Source organism: Pipistrellus hanaki (genome assembly GCF_964339955.1).
Source record: "Pipistrellus hanaki genome assembly, chromosome: 15".
NCBI lineage: Eukaryota > Metazoa > Chordata > Mammalia > Chiroptera > Vespertilionidae > Pipistrellus > Pipistrellus hanaki.
Genome location: NC_140517.1, coordinates 10,339,004 through 10,350,020, shown reverse-complemented (window position 1 = coordinate 10,350,020; position 11,017 = coordinate 10,339,004). Strand labels below are relative to the sequence as shown.

General features: G+C 48.2%; 1 protein-coding gene across 3 annotated transcripts in view; it reads right to left on the bottom strand.

The window, feature by feature from the left end:
• Window positions 1-2,278: 2,278 nt before the first annotated feature.
• CDH5 (cadherin 5) overlaps window positions 2,279-11,017 on the bottom strand; it is a 33,656-nt gene continuing 24,917 nt past the window's right edge. For 2 of the 3 annotated variants that reach the window (XM_084861023.1, XM_084861022.1), the window contains exons 9-12: window positions 9,551-9,675; window positions 9,127-9,235; window positions 6,132-6,377; window positions 2,279-4,504 (exon numbers count right to left, since the gene is read on the bottom strand). In XM_084861023.1, the coding sequence (XP_084717149.1) occupies window positions 3,984-4,504; window positions 6,132-6,377; window positions 9,127-9,235; window positions 9,551-9,675 (1,001 nt within the window). In that variant the 3' untranslated portion in view covers window positions 2,279-3,983. The remainder of the gene's footprint in view (window positions 4,505-6,131; window positions 6,378-9,126; window positions 9,236-9,550; window positions 9,676-11,017) is intronic. The other variant, XR_014792900.1, reaches the window with a different exon arrangement.

The following is an 11,017-nucleotide window of genomic DNA, read 5'->3' as shown; positions in this document are numbered from 1 at the left end:
CTCATTTTATTTTATTTATTTGTTTTTAAAATATATTTTATTGATTTTTTTTTTCTACAGAGAGGAAGGGAAGGGGATAGAGAGACCTGGACCATGGTGAGGGCTCATGTACACTAATTGATGTACATTGATGTTTCTCTCTGTTTTTCCCCTCTTTCTTCCACTCTCTCTAAAAGTCAATGGAAAAACATCCTTGAGTCAGGATTAAAAAATAAAAATTAAAAAATTAAAAGAATCAAATAGGAATTCTGGAGTTGAAAGTACAGTAAGTGAAATAAAAAATTCATTAGAAGAGCTTAAGAGCAGATGTGAGTTGGCTCAAAAAAGGATCAGCAAACTTAAGGATAGGTCAATTGAGATGATCTAATTTGTGGAATAAAAAGAAGAAAAATGAAGAAAATTCATAGTTCCTTAGATTCCTGTTGGACATCAGCAAGCATTCTAAAATATGTATAATTTGAGTCCCACCAGAGATAGAGAGAAAGAGGCAGGAAGACTTTGAAGAAATATGCTCCCAAACTTCCCAAGTTTAAAAAAGTATTAATTTACACATTCAAGAAGTTCAATGAACTCTAAGTAAAATAAGAATTTATCTTAGTATTTATCCTGGACACATCATATTGAAATGATTGAAAAGCAAAGATGGGGAATATTGGAAAGAGCAAAAAATAAACAAGTTTTCACATACAATGCTTCCTCAATAAGATCAGCCATTTCTCCTCAAAAGACCTTCACCCTGCTGGAAAAAGCCTATAAACCAAGAAGTTTATATCTGGCAAAACTATCTTTCAAAAATAAAGGAGAAATAAAGACATTTACAGATAAACAAAATGGTAGGAATTTCTCACTAGCAGATCTTCCTACAAAAATACTACAGTGAGTCCTTCAGGCTGAAATGAAAAGACTCTAGACAATAGCTTCAATCCACAAAAGAAAGAAAGAGCAGCAGTAAAGGCAATCGTACAGGTAGATAAAAAAAGACAGTTCAGCCGAAACTGGTTTGGCTCAGTGGTAGAGCGTCGGTCTCTGGACTGAAGGGTCCCGGGTTCAATTCCGGTCAGGGGCATGTACATTGGTTGTGGGCACATCCCTGGTGGGGGTTGTGCAGGAGGCAGCTGGTTGATGTTTCTCTCTCATCGATGTTTCTAGCTCTCTATCTCTTTCCCTTCCTCTCTGTAAAAAATCAATAAAATATATTAAAAATAAAAAAAAAAAGACAGTTCAAATAGACATTTTCTTGTTTGTAACTCTTCCCTCCTGTATGGTTTAAAAGACAACTTTTAGAGTTGCAGTAAGGCAATCATTGTAAATCTATGTTGATGGGCATACAATGTATACAAAGTAATATGTATGACAATAGTATTATAGAACGAAGGAGAGGGTGGTAGTGGAGCTATCAAAATTTTATATTAGGCTGGTACAAATTCTAACCCTATTGTTATAAGTTGAGATTTTAAATATGATCTTCAAGGGAACCACTAAGAAAATAATTCAAAAACTAGAATAAAAGATTTGACAAGATAATGAAAATGCTACTCTAGGCAATATCTATTTAACATAACAAGGCAGTATTGGGGTAATAGAGCGACAAAAAAACATAAGACACAGAAAACAAGTAGAAAAACGGCAGACAGAAATCCTATCTTATTGGTAATTACGTTAAACAGACAAGGATTAAACATTCTAATAGAAAAACAGATTGGCATGATGGTAAACTGCCATGATCCAACTGTATTTTGTCCACAGAAGACACGCTCTATATTAAAAGACACAAATAGGTTGAAAGTAAAAGATGGAAGAAGATATACCATATAAACAGCAACCAAAAGAGAGCTGGAGTGACTAATGTCAGACAAAATAGATTTTAAAATAAAAATTGTTCCTAGATGCAAGAGGTACATGTTATAATGCTAAAAGGGCCAATCTGTCAAAACGATAAAATCACTTAAACTTTTATTTCCCTAACAACAGACACCAAAATACTCAAAGCAAAAATGGATAGAATTGAAAGGAAAATAGACAATTCAAAATAATTGTTGCCCAACCTGTGCGGCTCAGTGGTTGAGCATTGACCTATGAACCAGGAGGTCACAGTTTGATTCTTGTTCAGGGCACATGCCCAGGTTGAGGGTCTGATACTCAATGGGGGGGTGTGCAGAAGGCAGCTGATTAATGTTTCTCTTTTGTCATTGATGTTTCTATCTCTTTCCTCTCGTCTTCTCTGACATTAGTAAAAAATACATAAAAATAGCCCACTCACTCAGTTCTAGAAATGGAAGAATTTCAAGATCTTTATTTAGGTGTATAAAAAAATACAGTACATTTCATGCACCAGTGTGGTCAATATATAGTCAATATCCCTAGAGCAATTATGACAATGATAGGAAATAGAAGGTTACAGGAATTTGTTTATTCAACTAAAACACTTGGAATAAAATTGTTAATCTAAATAGCAACCTTGTTATGCAAAAAATCTTAATATGTTTGTGAGACCTAGACATATATAAGTATTATTAGTAAAAAATTAAGTAGTTATAAAAAAAAGTAGTTACTGGTTAAAAAATAAAGTCAGTGTTATCTACAATCCCCTGATATGTAAGGGGCCTTCAGAGTAGGGACCTTAGTCACGGCCAAGGGTGAACTGGTTTGCCTCCATCCCTGCCCCTCCCTCTGAGTGATTCCACTTCTCCCAGGTGTGTCTGTGCTGGAACGTTCCCCATGTGGCTGAGAGGGGGAGAGGCACAGAGGACTGAGGGGCTTGGATGGAAGGGGCGGGGCCTTGCCTTCCGCAGGGTGTGCCTGAAGGACAGGGCCCTGCTGGGGTTCCCTGAGATGCAGCATCAGCGAGGTGTGAAGGCAAATGGCGTGGCTCCTTGTGCAGTCATAGTTGGGCTTGGACATTGGCCAGAGTTGCCAATTGCTGTGGATCATATCTGAGTGCCTCTGAGTCCAGAGATAAAGAGGAGAGATGAGAGAGAGAGAGAGAGAGAGAGAGAGAGAGAGAGAGAGAGAGAGAGAGAAGAGACAGCAGGAATGAACCACCAGGCGAGGCAGAGATGGGAAGAGGTGTTTTGCTCTGGGCACATCTGTTCCCACTTCCCAGGCAAAACTAGAGGCTTATCAGTGAGTCTCAAATTGGGGTCACGCTCCTCCAGGCCCTCTCTGGAGGGTGGCCCTCACTCTCGGGCCTGTCACACATGATCTTCAGTGTCCCTCCGGGATGCATTCACAGTTCAGCCAGCCGCTTCCCTGACGCAGGCTGCAGCTCAGCGCTCAGTGCAGTCCAGGACGGATGAGGGCCCCTGAGGACCCACATTGATAGCTGCCAAGGGCCCCTTCCTCCCTCTTCACAGGCCTGGGGAGGGGCCTCGGAGTGGGTGGGGCCTCGGAGTGGGTGGGGCCTGGAGAGGGGCCTCAGAGTGGGTGGGGCCTGGGGAGGGGCCTCGGAGTGGGTGGGGCCTGGAGAGGGGCCTCGGAGTGGGTGGGGCCTGGGAGGGTGTGAGGAAGTTGAAGTGGGCAGGCAGCATGGATGGTCCTGGGCCCCCTTGGGCCTGGGCTGCGGAGACGGGCACTAGGGCCTCCTCGGCCTCTCTGGTGGTGGTGGTGGTGGGGAGGTCGGGGGCGGTTAGGGACCTTAGGGGAAGACCTGTCTCTAGTAGTTGAACATCAGCTCTGTGAGGAGCCAGAGAAAAAGTCTCTGCATTGGACTTGAGGTCCTGGTGACAGGGTTATGAGGAGGTCCAACACAGACAGACCCCCAGCTGGGATTTCCCAGCATTTTGGGGGACAGGGGGTAGCCACCGCTGAAATAGGTTCCTGGACATTTCAGGGCCCCTGACGTTTGCTACCCAGGGTGGTGAGGCCTCTGGGACCCACAGGGAAGGGCTGCCGGGCTGGGCTGGGCTGGGCTGGGGAGTCGGTGCTGTCCTTCCGGGTCAGGCCTGGTGTCCAGCTGGCTGGAGGAGCCGCCGTGGTTGGGGCCCCTAATACAGCAGCTCCTCCGGGGAGTCCGTGCTGTACAGCTCGGCCAGCATCTTGAACCGGGGCCCCCAGTCGTTGAGGAAGTCGTAGTCGATGTCCGAGTCGGACGAGCCGGTGCCCAGGGTGCTGAGGGACTCGGCGATGGACTCGGCGCCCTCGTAGTCGAACAGGTGCAGCGTGTCGTAGGGCAGGCCGCTGCTGTCCAGGTCCGCCTCGTCCTTCTTGGCCTCGATCACCGCGGCCATGTCGCCGAGCTCGCCGGGCCTGGGCGGCGGCAGGTGCCGCGGCGGCTTCTGCACCTTGGCGTACACCGAGGGCCGCACGTCCCGCGTGGCGCGCGGGGGCTTGGCCCCGCCGTGGCGCACCGAGTTGAGCACCGACACGTCGTAGCTGGTGGTGTCCATCTCGCCGCCGCCCTCCTCGTCGTAAGAGACCAGCTGCTCGTGGATCTCGGGCACGCTCTTGCCGTGGGCGCGGCCCTGCTGCCGGAGCCGCCGCCGCAGGAAGAGGAGCACGGTGATCACTGCCCGGGGAGCGGAGAGCGTGGGTTACAGGGCATCAGCCGCGAGCTGGCCCGGCCCTCCCCTCCGCGCCCCTCGCTTCCCTGGGAATTCCGGCCACTTCCCGGGGACACCCTGGTCCCACACGGGTTTGCTTGGGTCCAGACACCTGGTGGGACCGAGTCCAGGCCCCACCCTGCTCCCCACGCGGTCCTGCCTGGCTGTCAGAGGCGCTGGTAGGGGCGGGAAGGGAGAGGTACCCAGGGGGCTTCCCTCAAATTCATTCTCTCTCCTCCAGCGTCAGCCTCATCTGCCTGCATCCTCATTTCCTCCCTCCTCATACCACGGTGGCAAATCCTCTGCCACCTTTTCTTTTTTTTTTTTTTTTTAAAAAAAAAACAGATTCTTTTTCTTTCCTTTAAAAAAAAATTGATTTAAGAGAGAGAGGGGAAAGGAGAGGGAGAGAGACTGAGAGAAATATCATTGTGAAAGCTCAACGTGGATCTATTGGTTGTCACCTGTTTGCATCCCCTCTTCCTGCGGGGGTCCCTGGAAGCACCTCCCAAATAAGCCACTTGCACCCCAATCCTAGGTTCTGCTTCCTGGGAAACCCAAACCAAGGCAAGGCCGGCAATGCTCCGAACCGGGAAAAAGGTGACATCGAGGCAGGAGGACGCCTCTAAAGCAGTGGTTCTCAACCTTCCTGATGCCGCGGCCCTTCAATACAGCTCCTCGTGTTGTGGTGACCCCCAACCATAAAATTATTTCCGTTGCTATTTCATAATGGTAATTTATTTTATTTAATTTTATTTATTTTATTTTATTGATTTTTCACAGAAAGGAAGGGAGAGAGATAGAGAGCTAGAAACGTCGATGAGAGAGAAACATCGACCAGCTGCCTCTTGCACACCCCCTACCGGGAATGTGCCTGCAACCAATGTACATGCCCTTGACCGGAATCGAACATGGGACCTTTCAGTCAGCAGACCGATGCTCTACCACTGAGCCAAACCAGCTTCGGCTCATAACGGTAATTTTGCTACTGTGTATGAATCATAATGTAAACATCTGTGTTTTCCAGTGGTCTTAGACTCTGCAGCAGCGGTTCTCAACATCAGAAAACAGATGTTTACATTACGATTCACTAACAGTAGCAGAATTACAGCTATGAAGTAGCAACGGAAATAATTTTACGGTTGGGGGTCACCACAACACGGGGGACTGTATTAAAGGGCCGCGGCATCAGGAAGGTTGAGAACCACTGCTCCAAACAGAAAGAAAGCTCCTGGAGATAATCAAAACTACACGTTTTTAAACTTTGCATTTCTTTCCAAAAGATGAACTGGATCCTCCTCTCTTTTCAAAAAAACGGTTTTCAGGTAAATAGATGCCAAGAACGGTGTGCCTGGCACACAATAAGTTGAATGTCATATAGAAAGAATTTTGAAGTGTATGGGGGAGGGTGCTTGAGCCCCGTCACCCTCCTTCCCATCCTTAGGCGCCCAGGGAGGTGACGTTGGCCAACCCATCTCACTGGAGCGCTGGCTTCAGGGCTATCCTGTGGGCTGGAGGCAGGACTGTCCTGGACCCCTGGCCTCTCCCTCCCTCGGAGCAGCCCCCTCCGTGTCCCCTCCGCCTCCGGGCACTGACCTGTGATGGTGAGGATGCACAGGAAGATGGCCACCAGCACCGGGATGATGTTGTACCCCTGGTAGAGCTTCTCGTTACAGAAGGTGGCCTCGCCATACTCGTTGCACTTGCACACGGTCACGGTCAGCGTGCTGGTGCCCGTGAGGCTGGGCCTCCCATTGTCCGAGATGAGCACCGGCAGGTGGTGGACCTTGGTGTGCTCCCGATCAAATGGCCCGTACTTGACCGTGACGTTGGCCGTGTTATCTGGAAGCACCGGGGCCTCAGAGTCAGGTCGTGCTGCCTGGTGTGCCTGTCCCCTGGTCCACTCCGACAGTGGAGGTTGCCTCCTCCTGGGAGTCCTCCTGGATTGTGCCCGCCCATGTGCCACCTGGGGTGCCTCTGTGTTCTTTGCGTTCCCTGCCTTAGGTTTCAGCCTTTTGTTCTTCCAAAGGGGGGTGTATTTTGGGCAGCTCCCTTGGCTTATCTTCTAAGCATGACTTGGCCAGAACGTAAAATCCCTGTTTTCTGTTTCTGTGGGCAACTGATAAGCTCCATCCCTTCCTCCCTGCCTCTACTCCAGTGTTTCCCAAAGTGTGGTCCGCGCACCCCCAGGGGTACGGGAAGAGTTTGGTGGGGGTACGCGTTGCACCGGAGTTGGGTGGGGATATGCACTGCACCGTGCTTTGCTGCGCCTAATTCTACGTTCTCATGAGTACGAGGGATACTCAGGGTTACGAAAATTATAGAAGGCGTAGTACACACATGTCAAAAGTTTGGGAAACACTGCCTACTCTAATGATAGGTGACTCTCTTTCAGCTTAATGAATGAACGTATTGTTTTAAGCCTTGATAAATAATAAGCGGGGAAATAAAGTTTTAAAAAGCCTTTTAGACCCGGCTAACTTCTGAGACCCTTTCTGTTATCCCTGCAAATCGGTTAGAGAGTAAAAACAATGCTTACGCTCCTGGGCTGCTGAGGGAATGATGGCACATGGACTGGAGAATGTCTGGGGCAGGCTGGATCTGGGCCTGTGCTTTGGCCCAAATGTGACTTTCCCTCCCAGCTCCAATCCGCGGTTTCCTGTGCAGAACTCGCAGGAGGGAGCGTTTTAAACCTGCAGCTCTCACCCCTGCCCACCCACCTTCTTTCCTGGTGTCCCTACCCCTTCAGGTTTCTGACTCAGTGGCTTTGGGCAGAGGCCAGATAATCTGCCTTTTGTAGGGTTCCTGGGAGGTCATGACACTGATAGTCAGGGGAGGGTACAGGATTTGGAGGGGATATATATATATATATATTTTAAAATATGTTTTATTGATTTTTTTTACAGAGTGGGATAGAGAGTTATAAATATCGATGCAAGAAACATCGATCAGCTGCCTCCTGCACACCCCCTACTGGGGATGTGCCTGCAACCAAGGTACATGCCCTTGACTGGAATCGAACCTGGGACCCTTCAGTCCGCAGACCAATGCTCTATGCACTGAGCCAAACCGGTTAGGGTTAGAGGGGATATTTGACCGCTGTGTAGGGTTGGCCAGCTCAGCAAGCCAGCCGAAAGCGAAGGAGGCCATATTTTAGATTTCAAATGAAGGCCAGTTCATTTCATTATTAAGTAGCCTTGTCTATTAATTATATTTGAGAGTAAGCAATATGGCCGTTGACACTGTGGGAGAAATGAGTGCTTTCTCACTGTACCCATTTAATGTTATAGCAGAACATCCACGCTCAGTGAATCCAAGACCAACAAGCTTACCTCCTGGATGCACATGGGTTCTTTGGGGGTAGCACTTGAGCTTTCTACCCCCTTGCAGACCTCTCTGAGGTGAGATTGAGGTGGATCTTGGGACGGGCTGATGGGTATTTTTGCCATATTAGTTACTACGAAAGAGCTGAACGCTGAGTGGTCTGTCATTGACTGTCAACACGGCATGGCCACCTTCCCTGCCCCCCCGGAGGCTGTGGCTGATCCTCTGGGTCTGTCCCATTTTCAGAGACCCCTTTTCTGGACCTTCCTCATCCTGACCTTGAAGTGGCTGTTCCTATACAGGGATCCTCACCAACCACAGTTTTGCCAATCAGGGACAAGCAGGAATGCCGCCCCATGCTGGGTGATGGATTGCTCTAGTTAGATTTAAGGGGGATTTTTATTTTTATTTGTTTTCTGAGGAAGCTGTTGAAGCTACGGAAACATGTCTGCCAGTGACTAGAGTGCAGTCAACTCAGCATGATCCCACTCCTGAGCGCTTACTCATCGGAAGCTCTGATTGGCTGACATCGTAGGACTCTCTGGGCTGTGATTGGCGGACCAGATCCTGTCCCAGGCCCCTGACGGTAAGTAGCTATTGTCATTGAATTAAGACCAAGTTTTCTGATTCCTTGGCGTTTTGAGTTCCACATTTCCAATTTTGACTTTTTGGAAGTGACCTCAAAGTTCCATGTCCTAGAGTAATTTGCAATTATGCTGATCTCAGAGACTGCGTGTGAGAGGGAATCCCTTGGTCAGTTTGGGAACCAAACTGACTGCACCCCATATCTATTCTGTACGCCCAGTCTCTTATGGGGAATGGCAGGCTATGCGGCCTGGACAGTTTGGCCAGGGCACCTCTGACCACTGTATAGGCCAGTGGTCGGCAAACTGCGGCTCTCGAGCCACGTGCGGCTCTTGGGCCCCGTGAGTGTGGCTCTTCCACAAAATACCAATGCCTGGGCGAGTCTGTTTTGAAGAAGTGGCGTTAGAAGAAGTTTAAGTTTAAAAAATTTGGCTCTCAGAAGAAATTTCAGTCGTCGTACTGTTGATATTTGGCTCTGTTGACTAGTGAGTTTGCCGACCACTGGGCTAGGCCAATAAGGTATTTGGCCGAAGTTGTACAAAATATGCCACCGAATGAAAACCCCAGTGAGGCCTTGTCCCCAGTTTGTTGGCTTGAGCCTTGACCCTGGTGCTTTGATACTCAAACCACCTCACTCCTGACCCTTCAAAGAGCCAGGCTAGCTACGTTCCTGTGGACGTACCGTGATTATCCGTGAGGGTGAAGTTGCTGTCCTTGGTGTTCAGGGAGAATTTGAACTTCACATCTTTTGGCGTTATGTCCTCGTCTATGGCAAAGATTTGCACCACTAGCTGGAGCGTGGAAGAAGGGGGTGGTCAGTGATGGTGCTGGGCTTGTCTGGAGTTCAGTGATGGAGACTCTGGGTTTAGGCCTGACCGTGGCCTCCTCCCACCTGCTCCACTGACTTAAATGACCTCCACAAACAAACTCTTTGTACCACCCCCTCCCCGCCAGTCTGTTCTCCACGTATTTCCTCTGAGCCTCAGTTTCTCCACCTGTAAAGGAGGGATAATGTCGCCTTTCCCCAAGGCGGCTGTGCAGGTTACACTAAGCAACTGGCTGCGGGCGTGGGCACCGCCTTGTCCCCCGACCTGAGCCGGACTCACCGTGCCCTTCTCGGCATTCTCACACACTGTGGGCTCGTAGGGCTTGGCAAACTTTGGGGGGTTGTCATTCACATCCAGAATTTCGATGTGGACCTGCACGATGGATTCTTTGCCCGTGGGCTTCCCTGCAGGGGGAAAGGACTTGTCACTGCAACAGGCTCAGCTGATGTGTGGAGGGGGACTCCCGAGGGGGTGCCCTTGTCACAGGAAGAGGGAGCGATGGAAGACAGGCCAGGGAGGGCATTCTGGATGAAATGAGTGGAAGGGCTAGCGTCAAACACAAGGCCCGCGGGCCAAATCCAGCCCGCCAGGCCTTGCAATGTGGCCCGCACCGCATTGTCATCACTGCACTCTGCTGTCAGTTTATGACATTGTCAGTTTATGACTGTTCAGTAAACCATTCGGCCCGCGATTTAGGCTGGATTTTAGATTTTGGCCCCTTCTCTGATTGAGTTCGACACCCCTAGGCTAGGGGGTCAAGCTTCATGCACAAGGATGCTTACTGAAGAATTGCTTGTAAGAATGAAAAGGTAATCTCAGTGAATTTAAGAAGATTTTAGTAACATTGAGTTAAGTAATCACCAAACGAATCTAAGGATTGAATTAAGTGATTAAATTAATTTAAACAAGTATCATTTATTAAACTAAATTACTTAATTGCAAAATGATTTAAAAGGCAAACAATGTAAGGGAGATTGTGTCAATACATTATATCACTTCAAAAGAATGAAATAGGTGGCCGTTTATAATGCCCCTGTAAATGATATTTTAAAAATGTAACTTAAAAAATGGTGGGTTAGTACCAGGAGAAAATGGTTCTGAAATAAGGTTAAGTAAAAATGCAGGATAAGATTTTATATAAATATTATAAACTTCTGTAAAAGTATGTATAGTAAAAGGACCACAGGAGGTACACTAAAGTGCTAACAGTAGTTGTCTCTGGATGGTAGGACTATGAGGGGATCCTTTTCTTCTCCTAGCTTGTATTTTCCATATTTCAAAAGAAACAACCAATAACTTTTAAAATTTAAGTTACATTCAAAGTTTAAAAACGGTATGACTGTAAATAGATGGGGAAGAAAGGGCTAAGGATCTGAAAAACACAGGAGTCCATCACAGTTGGCCTGGCTGTCATATTGGGGATGTGGGTAACACTGGTGGTGGTGGGGGGGCAAGTCCCGCTTTCTCCCCCTCTCCGGGTGGTCTCCTGGGGGAGGCGGGAATGTTGGTCTTTCTTCTACAGGGCAGTGCTGATTTTCTCATAGAGGCAAAGGGTGCGAACTCCAACTCTTGCCTTTCCCTTTGGCAGTTGTTACACTCATTTCTGGAGAACCTAACCATCTTGGAGCTAGAACCTGCTGCAGATTTTGAATTCAACCCCTAACTGGGACATAAAGAGCCCCCCAAACAGCCTTTTCCAGAATCCACGATGATGAGAATCATGTGGCACTTGTCCAAAGCATGTTT